Source organism: Orycteropus afer, unplaced genomic scaffold (assembly GCF_000298275.1).
Source record: "Orycteropus afer afer isolate SDZICR_OR568_19922 unplaced genomic scaffold, OryAfe1.0 scaffold00045, whole genome shotgun sequence".
NCBI lineage: Eukaryota > Metazoa > Chordata > Mammalia > Tubulidentata > Orycteropodidae > Orycteropus > Orycteropus afer.
In genome coordinates, this window is record NW_006921632.1 from 11,481,460 (window position 1) to 11,505,163 (window position 23,704).

Below are 23,704 nucleotides of genomic sequence, written 5' to 3' on the forward strand. Positions count from 1 at the left end.
ACGAAATTCACAAGACATTTGCATTTAACGGCAATTTTCAGAGTAGAGGTGAGAGCCCACTGAGAGAGCAGAAATTACAGATCTGCGAATATAGCCAAGTTTTTCAGATGGTGGCAATCTCAATTATCAAGTTTAGTACTTTTAATATAACATTCCTAAAATACATTATTTACATCCATGCCTTTTTAAGCAAAATATACCAGATAAATAACTTTTATTTTCATACAATTCAACTCATCATTATGAACAAAAGCTGGTGACGTCTTCTGGATCTCTTGTACTTTAAAACACTTTAGATACATTAAAAATAACATAATTCACTCATTAAATATTTACCATCTATTTTGTGCCAGACATTGTTACAAGCATTAGGCAAATTAGAACAAAAACACCCAAACTTGGGGAGCTTATTTTTTAAGTGAAGAAGATAGGCAATAAGCAAATAAAATCTCAAATATGTTTATAGGGGAAGTGGGGTTCAGGTGTAGAGTGGGAGATCCAGGTTCAATTCCTGCCAATGCACTTGAAGGCCACACACCAACACACAAGCAATTTGTTAGTGGTTGCTTGTGTGTTGCTATGGTGCTGAACAGGTTTTAGTGGAGCTTCCAGACTAAAATGAACCAGGAGGAAATGAGTGACTATCTACTTCCGAAAATCAGCCAATGAAAACCCGACAGGTCACAACAGACCTATGCCATTGTGCATAAGGTTGCCCTTGGCATTATCATATTATTTGTGTCATTGGTAGTTGCCCCACAATGGGACAATAATAGTAATAGGTTTGATTGTGTCAAGGTAGTGAGAGAGAAAAAAAAAAAAACTACGTTGCAATTTTCAATAAGGTAGTCAGAGCAGGCCTCAATAAAAAGGTGTCATTTGATTAACGGTTTGGGAAAGCAGGGTGGCCAGCCTATGGTATACCTGAGCAGAAGGAACAGCAAATGCCAAGGCCTGTAAGTGGGCCCTTTGGGGCTGGAGGGCAGGCAACAGGAGAACAGCAGATGAGGTTAGTGAAGTAAGGTCTCCAGCTCTCATTTATATTGACTTTGGTTTATCTGAGTGAGAAAACAGATGAGGTTTTGAGAAGAGGAGAGACATCCTCTATAATCATGTCTTAAAAGACATTAGAACAACTGCTGAGAATAAACTATACTGGATTAAAGGCAGAGAAGCAGGGAGAGATCAACTAGATTACACCAACAATCCAGGTAGGAGATGTAGGAGGTTTAGCTAGGATGGTAGAAGAAAAGATGCAAGTCCCTGGAAAAAGGATCTATTTTCAGGTAGAGCCAATAGAATCCTATGTCCTCAAGTGGAGGGTGAGAGAATAGTACCAACGTTTAAGGCTGGAACAAAAGAGTTATTTGCCACTTTATTGAGATAGAGAAAAGACTGTAGAAGGTGCAAGTGTGGCCTGGAAGATGAGTAGCTGTGTTTAGACAGAAAACCAAAAACCAAACACACTGCCATCCAGCCGCATCCGACTCAACAGTGACCCTTCCTTGGGTTTCTTAGATTGTATCACTACGGAAGTAGATTGCCCAACCTTCTTTCTGAGGAGTGGCTGGTGGGTTTGAATCGCCAGCCTTCTGGTTAGCAGTCAAATGTCTTAGGCATTACGCCACCAGAACTCCTGTTTAAACAGATAGCAAAATCAGATGTTTAGCATCAAAACATTTTTTCCAAATTTCTGACAGACTTCAAGAATTAGCCCTAGAAAAGAGGAAATGCAGAATTTAATATCCTCTGTTACTAGGACTTCTTGGGCAGATACATTTTCGACGCACTATTAGAGCTGTTTGTTGCCATTCCAAATGGCTTATATGCTTTCTCGGTTTTTCAAGGTTTCTTTTATCCATTGTATCCTCCCTTGCTTCCAGGTTGTTACGTGCACTTTTCCTATGTGGCAGTGTACTTACCATTGTTTCTTACAACCCCTCTTCACTCTAATGTCCTGGAAGCTTGGAAGCCGGAGAAACAAGCTCATTAGAATCCTGTTGAGGCTCTGAATGCCTCCCACATCACGAGCATTTGTGCCGGGTGCTCAGCCTACTTCCTGGTTCTCAGGAAACAAGTCTCATTTTGTAAACGGGTTCAGAGAACAAACAGCCAAAGAGTTGAGAAACTTGAGGCAAGCTCCGACATTGCCACTGAATAGCTGGGTGACGGCCCTCAGCGCCTTAGCTTCCTCTTCGAGTGGACCTAACTTTTGGATCACATGGGACCCACCCCAGCTCAAGATGCTGGATTCAGCTTAAGCACCTACTTCCTCTCTAATTTTTTGGGGCGATTTGGGTCCCGACATGGTCACTCGACAAGCCTGGAGTAGACAGGGAGCCAAGACGCGGACCCTGGACAATCTCCCGATAGAAAGAGGCGCGGACGGCGGCAACACCTTACCTGTCCTGGGCGTGGGGTACAGGGTGCCGGCAGAGTACCTCCGGGTGGAGACAGCGGCGGTGTACCTTGCATACTAGGAAGCGGAGGGGCGGGGCGGGGCGGGCACAACCCGTCAGGCCCCGCCCTAGGCCCCGCCCTCTTCAAACTCCGCATCTTACTTTCTACGCCTTCAGGCTGCCCCACCAACAACTTTCAATTTTGGTTAAAGAGCTTCTTGGTCTGGTAGCCTGCCCCTTTAAATACGCTCCTATCGGCGGGCAAATGTATGACTTCCGGGCATGCGCAGAAGCGTTCCGGGAGTTGTGGGCAGGAATGCCTTCGCCAGGAAGCGAGGTAGATGAGGTTTTGCGTGTTGCAGCTTGAACGTTGTGGTTCTTGTGTATGGGAAGATGACAAAATTTGCATTGGTTATCCCGATCCTTCGCCTGTACCGGGAGTTAGGGAGGGATGAAGAAGCAAATGGAACTTCTGGTAGTGTATGGGGATGGATACTTCAGGGACGAGCAGGTTTTAGTTCTATTCCTTTGGGAGCGAGTTTGGCGGATCTTGGGCAGCTGGGAAGGAGGATCATGGTGGAAAAGGGAGCTTTCTCCATTTCTACCACATTCTTAGGACCCGTCAATTCCCCAACCATCAATTCCCCAACTTTGGGTCAACCAAATTAACTTACACTTCTACACCCCGCACCCTCATCTGCAAACTCTGTTGCTTAGGAACTTTGCACATCTATACATCACTCCACGTGGACGCCTTGGCTGCCTTCCAGTTTGGTTACAAACCTTTTAAATCTTTTACAAACTCCCCCCTCCAAACCTTTCTGACATTCCTAACCTACTCTAATCTATGCATTTGTCCACCCTTTACCAAGATGCTTGGTGGGAATTCCCTGTTCTTACCCCCCCCACACACACACACCTTGTTCTACTAGCTTAAAATGTCTTTATATCTTCTTTTTCCTGGGGAAAGAGAAGATCATTATTCTTTGCAATTTCTGCGGCCCCACTCTTGATCACATCACTTCTCAAAGCCCTAATTCTTCCATCGAGTGCATTCTGATCAGACTATCAGAGTCATCTTACTAAAACATCTTGTGGATTATGTCATTCAATTGAGACATCTCCAGTTGCCATCCATTGGCCGGCCACTCAGTGGATTCTAAGTCCTAGGCAGGGCATTCAGTGTCTTCCATAGGCTGACTCCAATCCAGCAGTATTTTCCAGAACTCTACTAGCAGACTTTCCTCCCTACTTCTCTGTATCTGGGCTGTTTATTTTTCTCTAAAACATTGCAGCTTTTGTTTGTACATTATTTAGTGATACTCTCTCTGTGTCTTTATCTCTTGAACCCTTTTGAAGCCATACTGAGATAGCCAGTTCTTCCATTATTCCTTTCCTTGTTATCACGGGCAAAGTGACCCCTTCTTTCCTCCTCCTCACTCTTATAGCTCTTATTTTCTACTCATTGCTTCATTTATTCAATAGCTAATATTGATGTGTGCCTAATATGTGCTTGACATTTCTAAATGTGTAGTAATCAATGATGGATAAGATACGCAAGGTTCCTGCTCTCATAGAGCTAACATTTTACTGAAAGAGATTAAATTATGAAGAAAAATGTTAAATAGAAAACCTATAAAGAAAGTTGAATAAAATAAGGCTTTGTGAAGAGAGTGATTTGCTCCTTTCTCTAGATTATCAGTCAGGAAAGACCTCTCTGAGCATATGATTACTAAAATGTGGAGCTATATAATTGGGGAAGGAACATTTTAAGCAGAAGGAACAGTTAGTACAAAGGAACTGAAGAAGGCTAGTATAACTGGAGTGTAGTGGATAATGGAGAAATGGTACAGGATGATTTTGGAGAATAGATAGGGTAAGGAATTTAGATTTTATTATAAGTGTCATTAGAGTGCTTTAAGCAGGGTTCTGATAGGACTTTACCTTTTAAAATATCATTCTGGCTGCTTGCTATGTGGAGAATAGACTACAGTGAGCCAGCAGTAGAAGGAGTGACTAGAGGCCTTCCCGATGTCTAAGAATCTCTGGAATGAAGTAGTACGTAGAAGTGATGGAGAGACAGCAGGGGTGATCAGAAAGCCACGTGCTTAAAGTCAATGTTTTGTGAAGTGCAGACATGAGAAAGCCAAGGGTATGACCATGGGAGAGATGACTGAGGTTAAGCAAACCTGTAAGTTTGAGGAACTGATGGACAGTGATGTTAAATGGAAGATGTATGTGGATGGATGTTCATGGAAGTAATGCTGGATACAGATAAGCCAAGTGTTAACGTCATCAGTGAATGAAGAGCCTCGGGATCAGAATGAAGATGACAGTAGATAGTAAAGCCTGATGAACTTCAGAGTTACTGGGAATTTTGAAAGTAGAGGAGGAAGAAACAGTTTGAATGGAGGGAAACAAAATACTTATATCCTCTAGAACTTAGGCATGTAGTATGTGAAAGGAGAAATAGCCATTGTTTGAGAAGACCTCAGAAGTAGTAGTCTGGGGAAATAGGTTCCAGTTGGGGCAAGAAACTGAAGGGAATGTGCAGGAAATTAAGGAATTAAGAAAAATATCTTTATATATTTCATAGGAAATTAGGATATAGAAAATCTGTTATTTCTACATGGCACAATGGAAAGGATTGAGAAGGAGAGGTTGGTAAATTGGTTCACATTAGCTAAATACATTGTGTAATTGGGGATGAAGGTCCTCATGATGATACATTCCTTGGAGAGTGTGGGTTTCTGATAATCTAGGGCCCTGGGCAAGTGATCTGATAATCTGGGGACCTATGGCATGGTAGCCTTGGGTTGTGAGAAGAGTACATACACACTTCCTTTGGACTAATGTCTTATGTATTGCTCCCAGAAAGTTATGTAAGGGTCTCTTCTCTCTGTAGGCAAAGATATGATGCTTGGTGTGATAGTTATGTTTGTGTGTCAACTTGGCTAGGCCTGGTTGAGTGGCTGGGCAGCTGGTGGTAGTTATTCCCCATGTTGAGACTGAATCAACTCCATGGTGGGAGTTGGCTGGCTTTGGGATGTGGTCTGCTTCCTGTATATAAGGAGAAGCCCTAGGAATGGTCTGTAGCTTATGGTACCTTGGAGCCTGCATGTAGCTGTCTTGTTGCTCAGCAGCCTGCCATGCTCTGCCAACCTTGGGACTCACAATGGACTTAAGTTAATGGCCTGTCATGTGGTTTGGTAACATCGGGACCATGCCTTTTTACTTGTCAACCTTGGGCTTCTCAGCCTCAGCAGCCAGCAGCTGTCTGAGTGAAGAAACCCCTCTAGCTCCAGCGGGCTGGAAGCAGGAGGCAGAGCTGGACCCCAAGGTTGAGGGGCTTTCACTCAGGTCCTAGACCCTGGTACTTTGAATTGTACTTAAAATCTCCAAATTGTAAGAATAAACTCCTGTTTGTTAAGGCCATCCCATTTGTGGTTTATCCTTGTCAGAGTGGCACTAGGTAACCAAAACACTTGGAAATCACAGGGTCAACCTCAAAAGTTTGTGCCTGTCCTAATGGGGGCTTCAGAGAAGGCTTAAGATCTGGGACTAAATTAAGGTTAATTTAAAGCATAATTAAATTGCAAGTTGATATTTATAACTGCATTTATTTATCAATTTAGACTATTTCTTTGCATGTTCTCCTTGTCCCCTGTTCTGTCCCTGCCCACCTACTATATAAAAATCTAGTCCTATTGTTCTCGTTACCTAGTGCTGCTCTGATGAGAATATACTACAAATGGGATGGCTTGAACAAACAGGAGTTTATTCTCTTAAAATTTTGGAGGCTTTAAGTCCGAGTTCAAAGTGCCAGCCTCTAGGGGCTCAGTGAAAAACCCTCAACCTTGTGCTCCAGCTCTACCTCCTGCTTCCGGCCCACTGAAGCTGGAGGCTTTTCCTTCACTCAGACAGCTGCTGCCTACTGTGGCTGACAAGCCCAAGGTTGACAAGTAAAAAGGCACAGCCCCAATGTTACCAAACAACATGGTAGGCCACTAATTCAAGTCCAGATAAAGTCCCAAGATCGGCAGGGCATAGCAGGCTGTTGAACAACGACTTGGCTACATGCAGCGTTCAAGCTTGCCAAAAGGCTAAAGGTAATTCCCAAAGCTTTTTCTTACATATGGGAAGCAGACCACACCCTAAATAGCTACTCAGCTGCTCACAGTATATTCCACCATGGAGTTGATTACCAGTCTCATCATGGGGAATACTACATCCAGCTGCCCAGCCACTCAACCAGGCCCAGCCAAGTTGACACACAAACTTAACTACCACAACTATGTTCTCAGAAATTATAAAATTTGGACAAATCACTGTCCTTTGTTCTAGTTTATTTTTTATGGGCCTACAAATTGTATTTTTGAGATAAGCTTGAAATTGACCCATTTAAAACCTACAGAATATATGGAAGTCTGGGTGGATGAAGAATCAACTTACAAATCACCATTATTATCAGAAAACATTTGCCTGTTCATTCATTTTGGCATAGAAGAGTCAAAGAACACATGATATGTAGTCATAAATTACTAATGTTATTTAAGAGAACTCAGGATCTAAAGGGAGAAAGTTAAATAAATCCAGCAAACCTATTCCTACTTTGTTTTCCAGAACTTGTCTTTCTGGTACCTGACTGCCTCTTTGTTTCTTTTGTAGGCATTATTGTTTAAGAATGGAAGAAGATACAGACTATAGAATCAGGTTCAGTTCTTTGTGTTATATTAGTGATCATATTGGATTTTGTGGTACTATAAAAAGCTCACCAAGTGATTTTGTTGTTATTGAGATCGACGAGCAAGGACAATTAGTTAACAAGGCCACTGATGAACATCTTTGCAAGATTAATAACATACTACCTGAGCTAAATAATTTTGCCAAAAACCCAAAACTAGATCTTCAGAGTTTACCCTTTGAAGGTGTACATAACCAAGAGCTTGATGATTTAACTAGGTGTTCTGATGGTGACCAAAATCAGCAGTCTAGTTTAGAAAATGAAGGCATTGTCGAGTATGAAATTTCCAAAGGTGAAGAAGAAACAGCTGATGTATTAGACTGCATACTAGATGAAAAAACTAATGAATTACTGAATCAGTTTGCCTGTGACATAAAAGAGAAGTGGGATTCTAAAACTGAGCTACTGGGACCATCTCCTGAATTCTCATTAGGCAGAATCATTGACAAAGAACAGAGGGCCAGTTTACATAGTGCTGTTAGGCAGAAATTTCCTTATTTAATAACTGTAGGAAAAAACAGTGAAATTGTTGTAAAACCAAATCTTGAGTATAAAGAACTCTGTCACTTGGTATCTGAAGAAGAAGCATTTGCCTTTTTTAAGTATTTGGATGCAAAGAAAGAAAATTCCAAGTTTACCTTTAAACCTGATACAAAGAAAGAGCACAGAAAAGCTGTCCATCATTTTGTCAACAAAAAGTTTGGAAACCTTGTGGAAACTAAATCTTTTCCAGAACTAAATTACAATGCTGATAATCCAAAGGTAGTGATAACAGTGAAGTTTCGAGAAAAAGCACACAAGCGCAGGAAAAGGTCTCTTCTTGAATGCCAAGAAAGAAAAGTTACATATACAGGTAATTTAATAAATCATCATTTTCTTGGATAAGCTTAAAATTGTGTGAAAATTGAGTATTTTAAAATGAAATGGACTTGGACAAAGATATTTGAAAAAAATACATGGGTCTATTATTTAATAGATGATAAGACCTTTCAAATTATACTAAATGTAAAAACTGGCCTTACTGATCAAAGTATGCTTAACGCAGACATGTACAATTAACATAGTTACAAATATATAAAGTTGAAGAAGTTCTTTTGTGTCTCATAAGCTTTTTTGGAGGTAAACATTATTTTCATATTTTGAAAGTCATCTTAAAAATCAATATTTGGAAATTAACAGAATATGTATGCTATGTTTGGAAAAGTAAAGAAAATATCTTATAATCCAAAACAATTAAACATCTCTAATCAAGGTAAGGCATGAACCTGACAACTTTTACAGAACATTCCTTCACGTGGCTGGGTCGGTGTCTTAGAGAAAAATTTTTGAAAGTTTAGGCATTATAGTCATCCAAAGAGCTTGTTAAAACATAAATTTCTGAGGCCCATTCCCAGAGTTTCTGATTCAGAAGGTTTGGGGTAGCCCTTTGACAGATTCCCAAATGATACTTCTGCTGATGTGAAGACCACATTTTGAGAGCCTATAATAATAATGAAGATGGTTCAGCTGGCCCAAAGTTTGGCTCTGTTAAACATGGGACCAACATGAGTCAGAGCTGACTCAGTGGCAACTAGCAAGTAATGGAGAGCATATTTCTTACAGAGGGATGAAAATACGCAAAGATACAAAGCTGTGGGATACTAGTCTATTGGTATTCTGGTTACCTAGTGCCACTCTGACAAGGATATATACCATAAATGGGATGGCCTTAACAAACAGGAGTTTATTACAATTTGGAGGCTTTAAACCCAAGTTCAAAATGCCAGCCTCTAGGGGCTGGGTGAAAGCCCCTCAACCTTGGGGTCCAGCTTTGCCTCCTGCTCCTGGCCTACTAGGCTTTTCTTCACTCAGCTGCTGGCTGCTGAGGCTGACAAACCCAAGGTTGACAAGTAAAAAGGCACAGTCTTGATGTTACCAAACCATACGGCAGGCCATTAATTCAAGTCCATTGTAAGTCCCAAGGTCGGCAGAGCATGGCAAGCTGTTACACGTGGGGTCCAAGGTGCCATAAGCTAGAGACCAGTCCTAAGGCTTCTCCTTATATACAGGAAGCAGACCACATCCCAAAGGCAGCTGCTCAGCTGCTTGTGGTAGATCCCACCATGGAGTTGATTGCCAGTGTCATCATGGGGAATAACCACCACCAGCTGCCCAGCCACTCAACCGGGCCCAGCTAAGCTGACGTACAAATTTAACTACCACAATTAGGGATTGTGAGAAAATTTCAGTGTGAGCATTATAGGATATCTGAATGAAAGTGGCCCAAGCAGAGGCTGTAATGGTAAATTGGGGCCCAATAATAAAGGGAATTTGAATGTCAAATCAAGGAATTTGGATTTCCCTGTAAACTTTTGATGACTGATTAGAATATTTCAGATAACATTAGCTGAAATCTGTGAAGCTGGTTTTCTTTGATTAAAAAATGCTCTCTATATTTTCTTTAGATTAATGACTTGATTCGTTATACTAATCTGTTAATCCAGAACCAAACCCTTTGCTGTCGAGTTGGTTCTGGCTTACAGAGATGCTATAGGACAAAGTAGAACTGCCTCATAGGGTATCTAACACGGTAAATATTTGTGGAAGCAGACTGCCTCATCTTTCAACTGCAGAGCGGCTGATTGGTTCCAAGCACCCTTTCAGTTAACAGCTAAGTGCTTAACCTCCGTGCCGGCAGGGCTCTTAACTAATCTGTTATTCTGCTAAAATATAATTGATGTATGGTAGCTTTCTTGTTTGTAATCTAGGATTGTTTTTATTTCAGCTTTCACTCTGCGAAAGGAGAATCTGGAAATGTTTGAGGCAATTAGTCTTTTAGCCATCAAACTTGGTGTGATTCCTTCAGATTTCAGTTATGCAGGCCTTAAAGACAAGAAAGCCATCACCTATCAAGCAATGGTTGTTAGAAAAGTGACTCCAGAGAGGTAATAAAACATTGTTTTACAAAATAGAATTTTACTTTTCATATTGTATCACGTGACTACATTAAGAACCCAGAATAATATAGAGCATATAAACCTTGCTATTAATATTAATTAATTGATTACAGGCTTACTGAGCAGTACTTTTGCATTTATAATGTAGTCATCTTCTGAATAGAGTTATGTTTTAAATTCATATTTAAAATATGGGCAGTTTCAGAATAAAGACTTCAAGAAATAGCAATTTAAATGATCTTAAGTTGTATATAACATCTCATACTATATTCAAATAAATATTTATGTTTAGGATTGTGTCTTATAGATAATTTTTCTCTAATCATACAACTTTAAACCTTTGTTTTCTTGGTTGCTGACAATTTAAAAGAAATCCTTATTAAATAGAATGTAAAGTATACAGATTTAGCTTGCCTTCTCAGCTCAGTCAGATTTTTAAAATATTTTTTGTAATTGTAAAAGTAATATATGTTCATTGTAGATAATTTAGAAAATAGAAAAAAATCTAAAAAAGAAATGAAAAGTCACTAGTAATACTACTACTCAGAAATAACCATGACAATATTTTGATCTGTTTCCTTCCAGATTATACTATACATACACACATCCAACAATGACATGTTTATATATCATACTGTATATGTAGTTTATATTTTTCTTTTTAATTTCTTTAAAATTTCACTTTTATAAGGAAAATAATAAATATGAGAATTTATGTCATGAAATATTTCAAATTCATGGTTTTTAATCTATCGTATAAACTAATTTGTTTAATGTTCCTCTATTTTTGGATACAGAATTTGTTCAGGTTTTTCACTATAAATAATACTGTGATGAATGTTTTTCTACTTATATCTGTGCCTTTTGGATAATTTTCTTAAGATAAACTTCTAAAAGTGAAATCACTGAGTCAAAATTCAGCCTAATTTGATGTAATATTGCTATATTAACACTTAGTCACCAGATGTTCAAGTATTACTCTTTTAGGCTCTTATGTGAAGGAGGAAAAAATGTATGTGTCTTTGTCTTTGTGATTGAGAATTTCACTAAGGTGAAAGAAAATGGCCTTTAGATGTTAAAAGATATTTTAGATGAAAGTGGGTTTTACTAATGAAAGATGATAAATATTATTCCTAGGAAGACAGAGTGCTTTTATTTAGCCTTACAGGAATGGGATTTTAATTACTCTTTACATAATGTAGAATTTTAGTAGATGCAGAAAAGCTGAATGTGTATTTGGAGAGTCAGTAAATTAAAGAATCTACCTAATAAAAACTGTTCCCCGTAAGAAAAGGAAATATGAATGTAAAGAAAGTTTTATATTAGTTCTTGGAGGATCTTAAAAATTACACTAAGATAATTGAATTTATTCTCCAAATGTTGGGGAACAATTGGAAGTCTGAGTAAGAAAGTGATGACAGCAGAATTTTAGGACAATCCTCTGTTGCTAATGTTTTTTCCTGTAATGTTGGGGGAAGAGAAACTGAGGAAGAAAGGGGCAGTGTCTAGGAGCAGGAAGAACAGGAGTACAATTATGAGGTTTTAGCACTTGAACTGGGAGCTCTGGTAGCATAGTGCCTAAGGCACTTTACTGCTAACCAGAAGGCTGGCGGTTCAAACCCACCAGCCACTCCTCGGAAGGAAGGTTGGGCAATCTACTTCCATAGTGATACTGCCTCGGAAACCCAAGGATAAGTCAGAAGATTTACATACATAGAGTGATGGTGTGGGTTTGACTCTCTTGTTGAGTGTTTTTCTTTTTTCTATTTCAGTTGTTTTATTCTTCTGTTCCATTAGTCTCTTTGCTTTTTTTTTTTTTTTTTGATGTTTTCAGTTTCCTTGTTAAATCTCATTTGGACCTCCATTTGCTCCTGACTCTGCTAATTTTTCTGTCTGCTTTTGCTTTCATATTCAGCACCATAGTCTGGAAATTATCAATTATTTGTGTTAATCTGGTCTCCATAGGAGACATTTCCTCTTCTTCATATTTTGCTTTTGTAGCTCTTCTCTTGTGGTTTTGTGTGTTTTACTGTTTTTTTATTGAACTTGGGGCATTTCTTTTTTTTTCCTTTAAAGTTTATATTATGGTTTCTGTGGAACCATTTCTGATTGAGTGCTCTGGTGGTACAGCCACCAAGTGCCTGGCTGTGGACTGAAAGGCCTGGGCCAGCACCCAGCAGCCACTCTGAAGGAGAAAAGTGCAGCAGCCTACCTCTGCAATGACTCACAGCCTTGGGAACTTTTCCAGGCAGCTCCACTCTGCCTCACAGGGTCTCTGTGAGGCCGAATTGACCTAGCAGCAGTAGGTTTGGTACCTTCTGAGAACCACTAGAGGGCACTGTTATCCTTAGGTGTTTGTTTTTGTTAGTGCTGATTCAGGAGTTCTAGAATTCAATAATATGCGCTGGAGAGGAGGTTTAGCTGGTTTCAGATGTTTATGGAAATGGTGGGGCACAGCTTCCCACTGGTGAGGGTTGGGTGATTTCTCCATGCGTTTTCCTCATGAGCATGCACGTGCTCTTCCATTGTATCCCACTGTGGGTAGGGAGCCAGCTGTTTCCCTCTGGGTCACTTGCCAGTCTGAGGTATTCCCTTTACCCTGCTGCTCATGCAGTTCCTTTTGGTCTTAGTGGTTGTCTGTTTTGCAGCTCAGTAAGATTCAGCAGCACTCTTCCCAGTTGCGTAGTTGGTGAACTCCCTTGGTTTATTTGCACTGCCTTAAAAAAAAATCTGGCTACACCTTCCTCAGATTAGTTCCCTTTTTGTGTTCCCTGTTTGTGGTATTGCCCAGCCTGGTCTCAAAATAGCAATGAATTAGTGCTTCTAATGTTAGCGGTTAGGTTCGCCAAGCTTCGGTACCATCCCTGCTTCTCGTCTCCCTTGCTTCTAGACTCACCCCAACTTGCCAACACCTCAGCTGCTGTCTGGAAATCTCAGTCAGTGCTTGTTTTTTTTTCCATTGTTGGGTGAGTTAGTTGCTGGAAGACTACATGGGAGCATCCACTCACTTTGCTATCTTGCATTAATATTCTGATGAAAGTAGGTGTCTGACAACAAAACATAATTGTCATTTTAAAAAGTTATATTAAAGTTATTTTTAAATATGAATTTAACTGAGTCTATTTGACCATTTATAGGTTGAAAAATATTGAAAAAGAAATTGAAAAGAAAGGAGTAAATGTGTTTAATATTCGGACTGTAAATGATTCCCTTAGACTTGGTCAGCTCAAAGGAAATCACTTTGATATCATAATCAGAAATTTAAAAAACCAAATCAATGATTCTGCACTTCTGAAAGAAAGAATTTTGGAGGCAATAGAAAATGCTAAGGTAAGAAAACTCGATTTTAAAATAGAATGTTATAGGAAAATCTTTATTCCTTTTCTTTCTATTGAAACAAGAAAGAGGCTTTCCTTTTTTACCTTTTCTTAGAGATAAATGGCTTATATTTATTTTCTTAATATATTTTTGCATTAAAATAAAACAAAACAAATCAGTAATTTGATTTTTTTTTAAAAATAGAGCATATGGAGTATGTCAGAGGGAAAAATATCTTTACAATGGATTAGATCGGAAACCCAAGGATGGGTTGCTATGAGTCAGTCCGACATGATGGCACATAACAACAACAACAACAACACTATCAGAGTAGAATTTTAGGCAGAGAGACTTATTTTTTGAAATTGTGTTCAGTAATTTTTTTCAGAAACCTTTGGTAAATGTGTATATTACTTTTTTAGAATTATTATGTACAGTCTTTTTTCTTTTTAATCGAACTTCAATTTTTTTCAATGTAAATAAATGATAAACCATATATATTTCATTATGTCTTACTGTAAGCAATAACTTGTTTTTAAATGATATTTGCCAAGCATCTAAGTGTATACATATAACCATAGCCTGATCATCTAGACCAAAGGTTCTAAAAAAACTAACTCATTGCTGTTGAGTCAGATCCAACTCATAGGGTTTCCGAGGCAGTATCGCTACAGAAGTAGATTGTCTAACCTTCCATCTGAGGAGTGGCTGGTGGATTTGAACTGCTAGCCTTCTGGTTAGCAGTGAAATGCCTTAGGCACTACGCCACCAGAGCTACCAACCTCAGGAACTTTTAAAAGTTACAGTGGTCAATCTCTACTGCCATACCAATTAAGTAAGAACATTTTAGAGTGGGGCTTTTGGATTAGTATTTATTTTATTTTTTTTTAAAAAACAAACTCCCTAATTGATTCTTCTGCAGTCAACATGGAGTTGATCTGAGTTTCTTACCGTAAAGACCTTTTGCACAATTTATATAAACACAAAAAACTGTTTTGAATCAATATTATATCTTACAGTTAAGAAATGTCTCCCAACAAAAGATCTTTTGAATCTAATACGTTCACCTATTTTTAGGAATTCCCTGATTGTATATACTTCATAGGCTTTTTTCTTTAACTTACCTAAAATTCTGGGAGCTCTAGTGGCGTAGTGGCCAAGGCATTTGACTGCTAACCAGAAGGCTGGCGGTTCAAACCCACCAGCCACTCCTTGGAAGGAAGGTTGGGCAGTCTACTTTTGTAGTGATACTGCCTTGGAAAGCCAAGGAGGGGTCACTAGGAGTCAGCCCCAACTTGATGGCAGGGCGTTTTTTTTTTTTTCCCCCTAAAATTCTCAATTTCTTTTTCTGGAAAACTTACTAAAATGATGTCCTTTAAAAATGAAGGGAGGTGATTTTTCTTGAACTCTAAACCTATCTTTCATTTGGCACTTAAAGATGTATTTTAAAATTTCCATTAGGAATCATTTTAGCTCTAACCAACTTTTCTTTAGTTTTCATAATCAGGAAAGGGAGTTGAGAATCCCTCAAATCAAGGAGTCTTTTAAATTTTTTTTTTTTCATTTTTAGGGAAAACATGAAATTTTTAAAATATCTAATTTATGTTGTTTTTGTTATTGAGAATTTGTATAACAGATCATATACCAGTTAAATAATTTCTACATGTAGAATTCACTGACATTGATTATATTCTTTGAATTGTGCAGCTATTCTCACTCTCCTTTTCTTATTTGTTCCTCCTGAACATAAACTCACTGCCCCTTAAGTTTCTTATCTAGTCTTTCAAGTTGCTATTGTCCCTTTGATCCCATGTAGACAGAACTTCAAACAGCACAATGCTCAAGGCAGACATTCTTTGCTGGTTAAGTTAAACTATTATTTGGTTTTCAGAAGACTTCAGGGGATATATTTGATTTAAGGTTTAAAATAGTTGGTTCAGGTTTATTCAGGGTAATATTTTCCCCCTTTTGATCATGATTCTTCAAGGTGTCCTTTGAAGTTTTGTTCAGAGGATTAAAACTCTGATTGTTATAAACCTAAAATTATTTAGGTTGTCTCTAACGCAATATAATTTAAATGGCTTGATTTATTGGCTATTTCAGGATACTATCTGATATTATTTTTCTAAATTTGAAATAATTAAAATAATTAAAAATGTTTATGATACTTAAAACAGAAGTACTTATTCTATAATTGTTTTTTGTGAATAATGTGAAGTAAGGGTATAGTTCCTTTTATACCATGCCTAACAGATCATCTCAGCATTTTTTATTGAATGGTCCCTGATTTGGTGCCCAGTAATAATTGTTGGCTGAATAAATGTATACTCACCACATAAAGTGAGTGTGGAGGACTCTCATCTTTCAAGAAACCATCTGGGCTTGTTTTTTCTTCATGAGAACATATTTAACCACTAACCAGTTTTTTAATGGTTGTGAAAATAAATTAGAATTTTCTCCTTCTTCTGAGTGATGTGACAGTTTTAAAACATAGCCTCAAGATTTACCTCCTATTAAGAGGGGGTGGCCTTGTCCCTTTATCTTGAATCTAGACACTGATTGCTTGTCCAATAACAGATTCAAGAAAATTGATGCTATTGTCTGAGTCCATTCTTTAAGAGCTAGAAGCATTCAGTTCTCTCAAGGTGCTTACTCTTGAAAACTGGCCACCAGGCTGTGAGGAAGCCCAAGCCACCCTGTGGAAAAGGTTAACAGCTAGCATAACCTTGACAGCCATATGAGTTTTAAGATTTTCATCTTGTAAGTGGATCCTCTAGGTCTGCTTAAGTCATGTTAACTGATGCTGCATAGAACAGAAACTTACTGTCCCCATTAGCCCTGCAAAAATTGACAGATTTGAGGGAAAAAGAAAAAGTAGATGTTTGTTATTTTAAGTTACTGAGTTGTGGAGTGATTTGTTATGGAGTAATAGATGTTGGAACAGATTTTGTTTCCTGGAAATACAATACTTCTGTTACAGAAACCCAAAACATGCACATTTGGCTTTGGACTAGTCAATGGACAGAAGCCAGAAGAACTCTGAAGAATGTGTTAATCAAAGTCTATAGGGCCTCCAGGAGAATGTTAATGAAAGCCCAAGGGCCTTGAAGAGAGTATTAGCAGAAACTAAAAGAGCTTGAGGAAGCTATTGATGAGAGCCTAAGGAGAGGAAGAAAAATGTTATTGAAACCTGGGAAAATGGATCCTTTATTATTGTGGCAGAAAGTTAGGCAACAACTGTCATCTGCAGTGATGTGGAAAATAGGAAATGTACCCGAGAAATGTGATGGTTCTGGGTAAGGAGATTTCCAGGCAGAATATGGAAAGTATCACCTGGCTTCATTTCACTACCTATGATAAAATGTGATAAGACAGAGAACTAAAGACAGAAATGTTGTATGTAAAGGGACTTGCTAGGTTTGAAACTATGTTTTTTTATTCTTAGCATTTCCAGACAGTAGAAAATTCTCAAAATAAAACAGAACTTCAGGGCAGAGACCACATCTAAGTGTTAGGTGAACAGCTCATCCCAGTTTGCCCAGAACTTTTTGGTTTTCTTGCAGAAAATCCCTCATCTCAGAAAACCTCTCAATGATGTGACTGGAAAGCAGAGTATTCTTTCTTCAATTGTGATCGATACATAGGAAACAAAACATTTGCCTCTTCAACAATCTTCATATGAAAAGTCCAGGGATCTTAAATATATTCATCATCTTATTCAACCATCACCATTTACTGTCCCTAAATTTTTTCATCACTCTTAACAGAAGCGACATGTCCCCTAAGTGCTGTGTCTTCCTTTCTCTACTTATGTATTTTTTAAGTCCTCTTCACATATAGCATCCCATGAGTCAGAATTGACTTGATGGCAGCTAGGTTCTCCTGCACCCTCACTGTTCTCATTTTCTAGCTTTTAATCATTTCTTCTTCTTTTTATTTAGCTATACAGGTTGTCCTTGAGTTATAATGTATTCAAGTTATGATGACCTGGACTTATGACCATCTTTTTTTTATATATGTGCTGTTAGTAATATGTTGCTTTGCATAATTTGTTGATGTTCTCATTCTCAGATGTTCACTTACAGATGTTCAATTTTATGATTTATTGTTCAGAACACTGCCAGATTTATAAAAGATACTGCCTTTTATAAGGCGATAACAAAACTAAAAAAAAAAAAAAAAAAATGAGGCATTCAGCTTACGTCATAACCGAACTGGTACGGAGTTATTGGAAAGGAACCCTGCCGTTAGTCGGGAACTACCTGTATAGCATTTCTCAAACCATTTGGTCCCTGTCTGCATATTGCTGATTACAAGATTCTTTTATTAAAATAATTATGAAGAGAAAGATTTGCTTGGGTCTTTTGACTCAATAATTACATACTTTTGAATAATTAAAAAATTTTGTATTCATAGAGTAAAGGTTTTGTGAATTACTATGGACCTCAGAGATTTGGGAAGGGAAGGAAAGTTCACACAGACCAAATTGGATTGGCTTTACTGAAGAGTGAAATGGTATGGACTTTTAAAATATGATCTTACCTGTTTGTCATTTTGTACTTGTTACATCAGCCAACTCCTTGCTTTCTCAATGCCAGCATATAAACGCTTGTATATACAAACACATATGCCATGTATATAATATCATTGAACATTTACTGAACAGCTGCTAAATTCTTGGCCACGCATTATTAAAAAGGAAATTGATTGAGATGTTCTTGTGTTTCATACTTACTTGAGACATAAATGTGATTAGACTGTTAATGCTCTGGTTTTAGAAGTTTAAGAGGCCAAGTTTTAGCCATATAAGAAAGGCTCTTCTAACAATTGTCCAAAGGAGTGGACTTCATTCCCCAAAGAAGTAGAGTTTCCTGTTTTTCATAACATTTTAAGCAAATGCTGAAAGGCCACCCTCCCCCCTCTTCAAGCTTCATATTCTACCCTCCTGAATTTTTTTTTAAAGTTGGCTAGAGTATTATCTACTGCTGTGATAATAATCTAGAGTTATCTACTGCTGTGTATCAAATTGCCCTAAACTGTAATGGCTTGAAACAACAAACCTATATTATTTCAAACAATTTTTTCAGATCAGAAATCAGAGCAGCTTAGCTGTATATTCTGGCTCAGAGTTTCTCCGGAAGTTGTAGTTAGACTGTAGCCCAGGAGTGCAGTCTCTGAAGACCTGACTGAGGCTAGAGGATCTGCTTCCAGACTCCTCACGTAGCTCTTTTCAGGAGGCTTCATTTATTGCCTCAGAGCTACTCACAACAGAGCTTTCCCCAGAGAGAAGAGTCTAAGTGTGCAAGAAAGTGAGAGAGAGTGAGACCAAAACAGAAACCACTGTGTCTTAAATAAAAACCCAATCTTGAAAGTGATATGTCCTCCCTTCTACCATAGTCTACTGGTCACATAGACTAACCCTGATGCCATGTAGGAGGGGACTACAGAAGGGTGGAGGTACCAGGAGGTGGGGATGATTGGAGCCCATCTTAAAAGCTGGCTCCTGCAGCTAGAAAGCCACTCTTTCTTTCCTTTGCTTGAAGCATCCTCCAGTTCTAAACATGATAGTTTTTATGTCTCAATTTACACATTCTCACCCAACTTCGCAAGACAAAGTGAATGTTCCTTATGCTGTGACCTGGCAGCATCCTGGACTTCTCATCTTAGGTTTTATTAACATTTCATTATTATTACTTATTTAATCTTTTTCAGTAGACAGTAAGCTTTGGTAGGGCAGGGAGCATGTCTTGTTTGCTCAACACTCTGTCCCTAGCATCCAACACTCTGTAGGTAACATATGGAGGTGCTTAATATTTATTTGAATGAAACAGCTTCTTAGCAAATATTTGTTGAATACATGAGTACCATAAAAGTAGATGGAGTGGGATGTTAGGTTGAATGGCCTATTTTAAGATTCTTCTTACTCTAAGATGAATACTTAGAAATAAATCCCAGTGATTAAATACAGGAACTAAGTATAGATACCATTTAAAAATTTTTTTTAAAGAATGTTTTTTCATCTATTTAAGATTCAAAAAAAAATTTTAAAGAAGGTATTTGTCATTTTCATTAACACATGTTTATTTTCTTGGTTTTTAAAGGTAAAGGCTGTAAAATTATTTCTTACACCAGAAGACTTGGATGATCCTGTAAATAGAGCAAAGAAATATTTTCTTCAAACTGGTATTTAAAAATTTCTTTACCTCATGTATATCCCTGCAGATACATAATATTAAGCAGGAGAACATATCAATATAAATGTTGTAATAAGAAATAGATTATGGTACATTGTACATTTAATCATTTTATTAAATGTCTAAGGCACTGCATTTTTGGCCAGATCTCTGGGACTTCTTCCTTAATCTTACTGTAAGTAAGTGATTTGTACCCTTCAGCAATAGCTTAGGGATAAGAGTTAATTTCTTATTCTTGGTCTAAATTCTCTGGGGAAACGTTAATATTAGGTATCTTCAAATTGACTTTGACTCATAGTGACCCTATGTGACAAGAGTAGAACTACCCCATATAATTTTATAGGCTGTAAGCTTTATGATAACAGATTGCCAGGTCTTTCTTCCACAGAGCTGCTGGGGGAGTTGGAACTACCAACCTTTTGGTTAGCAGCCAGGAGCTTAAACTTGCAATACCAGGGCTTCTTAGAAAAAAACAAAAACCAAACTCATTGCCTTTGAGTTGATTCCGACTCATAGCAACTCCTGTTGGGTGTCCAGGGTGTAAATCTTTACAGATTCAGATTGCTCCATTTTTCTTTCATGGAGCAGCTGGTGGGTTCAAAATACCAACTTTCTGGTTAGCAGCCAAATGCCATAATCACTACACCACCAGAGCTTCTTAGAGGTTCTAAATTCTAAACTGGTACTGATAGCCGTGATTCACGACACTTGGGTGAGACTTAAACAAAATAAAAGTTCATTTCTGATATTCATCGCTTGTGAATTGTTTTCCATCTATTTGCCATTTAGCCCTTACTGTTAAGTTTGAAAGGCGCTCTGGTGGCATAGTGGTTAGAGCATTTGGATGCAAACCAAACATTTAGTGGTTTAAACTTACTAGCTGCTCTGCAGGAGATAGATGAGGCAGTCAGCTTCCATAAAGATTTATAGCCTTGGAAACCCTATGGGCAGGTCTACTGTATCCTATAACGTTGCCATGAGTTGGAGTTGACTCAGTGGCAATGAGTTTGAGTTTTTTTGGTTTATCAAGTTTGAAGTCTTTTGGTCGATACAATGGTATGTATGTAGAATGCTACATATACATCTGTGGAAAGAGGCTATGGAGAAGCTCAATATCGTCAGTCAGAACAAGGCCAGGAGCTGACTGGAACAGACCATCAATTGCTTATATGCAAGTTCAGGTTAAAGCTGAAGAAAATTAAAACAAGTTCATGAGAGAGAGCCAAAATGTGACTTTGAGTATATTCCATTTGAATTTAGAGACTATCTGAAGAATAGATTTGATGCACTGAACACCAGTGACTGAACACCTGATGAGTTGTGGGGTGACATCAAGAACATTATACATGAAGAAAGGAAAAGGTCATTATATAGACAGGAAAGGAAGAAAAGACCAAAATGGATGTCCGAAGAGACTCGACCTTGCTCTCAAATGGAGACTGGCTAAAACGAAAGGAAGAAATGTTGAAATAAACGTGCTGAAGAGAAGATTTCAAAGGGTAGCTCTAGAAGATAAAGTATTATAATAAAATGTGCAAAGACCTGGAATTAGAAAACCGAAAGGGAAGGACATGCTTGGCATTTCTCAAGCTCAAAGAACTGGGAAGAAAAAAAAAATTCAATCCTTGAATTACAGTAATGAAGTATTCTGTAGACAAAATATTGAATGATGCAGGAAGCAGCAAAAGAAGATGGAAGGAATACAGAGTCACTGTACCAAAAAGAGTTGGTCAGTGTTCAGTTTTTTTGGGAGATAACATATGATCAAGAATCAAAGGTATTGAAGGAAGAAGTCAAAGCTGCACTGAAAGAATTGCTGAAATACAAGGCTCCAGGAATTAGTGTAATAATACACATTGAGTAGTTTCAACCAACGGAAGCAGCTCTGGAGGCACTTACTCATCTCTTCCAGGAAATATGGAAGATAACTACCTGGCCATCTGACTGAATGGCCATATTTATGCCCATTCCAAAGAAAGGTGATCCAACAGAATGTGGAAATTATTGAACAGTATCATTAATATCACATGCAAGTAAGATTTAACTGAAGATAATTAAAAAAACAATTTCAGCAGTATATTGATAGAGAACTGCCAAAAATGCAAGCTGGATTCAGAAGAGGATGTGGAATGAGGGGTGTATTGCTGATGTCAGATGGATCTTAGCTGAAAGCAAAGAATACCAGAAAGATGTTTATTGACTACTCAGAGGTGTTTGACTGTGTGGATCATAACAAATTATGGATAACATTGCAAAGAATGGGAATTCCAGAACACTTAATTGTGTTCACGAGGAACATGGACCAAGAGGCTGTCATTTGAACAGAACAAGGGAACACTGCATGTTTTAAAATCAGGAAGGGCATGCATCAAGGTTGTATCCTCTTACCATACTTACACAATCTGTATGCTGAGCACATAATCTGAGAAGCTGGATTAAATGAAGAGGAGCATGGCATCAGGATTGGAGGAAGATTCATTAGCAACCTGCGATATGCAGATGATACAGCTTTCTTTGCTGAAAGTGAAGATGACTTGAGGCACTTACTGATGAAGATCAAAGACTACAGTCTTAAGTATGGATTATAACACAATATAAAGAAAACAAAAATCCTTCCTCATAACTGGACCAGTAAGCATCATCACGATAAAAGGAGAAAAGATTGAAGTTGTCAAAGATTTTACTTTACTTTGATTGACAATCAACACATGGAAGCCGCAGTTAAGAAGTCAGATGTCGTTTTGCAGTACAAAAATCTGCTGCAAAAGACCTCCTTAAAGTGTTGAAGAACAAAGATGTCACTTTGAAAACTAAGGTGCACCTAACCTAGGCCGTGGTATTTTCAATCACCTCATATGCATGTGAAAGCTGGACAGTGAATAAGGAAGAGCAATGGAGAATTAATTAATGCCTTTGAATTGTGGTGTTTGGCAAAGAATACTGAAAATACCATGGTCTGCCAGGAGAATAAACGAGTCTATCCTGGAAGCAGTGCAACCAGAATACTCCATGGAGTGAGAATATGCAGACCCACACCAACTTTGTTCATGTGGTCAGAAGGGGCCATTCCCTGGAGAAGGATTTCATGCTTGGTAAAGTGGAGGGTTAGAGAAAAAAGAGAAGACCCTTAATGAGATGGATTGACACAGTGGCTGCAACCGTGGGCTCAAGAGTAGCAAGGACTGTGAGGATGGCACAGGACAGGGCAGTGTTTTGTTCTGTTGTACATTTGGCACTATGAGTTGGAATTGACTTGATGGCATCTAACAACAATAACATGTAGAATGCTTAGTGAGAGACACTGAAGAAAGTGGTTGAGAATGTAGGTTCTGGAGTCACACTGCCTGGGTTTCATGCTCAACTTTTCTTCCCAAGTATGGTCTTTGGTAAGGGATTTAACCTAATTGTATTAATTTCCTAATCTGTAAATTGAGGCCAATAATGCTACCTAAAAGATTGTTGTACAGTGGTGGCTTGCATGTTGCTGTATGTCACTGGTATTTCAAATACTAGCAGTGCCAACTATGGTAGAGTTTTCAGTGGAACTTCCAGACTAAGACTTGCTAGAATAAGGGATGTGGCAGTCTATTTCTGAAGAAACTGAACAATGAAAACTTTATAAATAGCAGTGAAACATTTTCTGATATAGTGCCAGAAGATGAGCCTGTCAGATTGGAAGACACTCAAAATATGACTAGGGAAGAGCTGCCTCCTCGAAGTAGAGTTAACCTGAATGATGTGGATGGAGTAGAGCTTTTGGAATCTTTATTTGCTATTGTAGCATAACTAAAACTGAGAAGAAATAGCTACAAACATCAATTAATAATTGGACTGTAGAATGTATAAAGTGTACATCTAGGAAAATTGGAAGTTGTGAAAAATGAAATGGAGTGCATAGAGATTGATATCCTACACATTAATGAGCTGAAATGGACTGGTATTGGCAATTTTAAATTAGACAGACGGTCGTCTATGCTGGGAATGAGAAATCAAAGAGGAATGGCATTGCATTCATCATCAAAAAGGAGTGTTAGAAGATCTATCCTGAAGTATAGTGCTGTCAGTGATAGGATAACACCCATATGCCTACAAGGAAGACCAGTAATACAACTG

General features: G+C 38.2%; 1 protein-coding gene across 1 annotated transcript in view; it reads left to right on the forward strand.

Moving 5' to 3' along the window:
* Positions 1-7,071: 7,071 nt before the first annotated feature.
* PUS7L (pseudouridine synthase 7 like) overlaps positions 7,072-23,704 on the forward strand; it is a 29,940-nt gene continuing 13,307 nt past the window's right edge. The window contains exons 1-5 of the mRNA XM_007937923.2: positions 7,072-7,996; positions 9,908-10,067; positions 13,217-13,409; positions 17,814-17,912; positions 19,499-19,580. Coding sequence (XP_007936114.1) covers positions 7,084-7,996; positions 9,908-10,067; positions 13,217-13,409; positions 17,814-17,912; positions 19,499-19,580 — 1,447 coding nt within the window. The 5' untranslated portion in view covers positions 7,072-7,083. The remainder of the gene's footprint in view (positions 7,997-9,907; positions 10,068-13,216; positions 13,410-17,813; positions 17,913-19,498; positions 19,581-23,704) is intronic.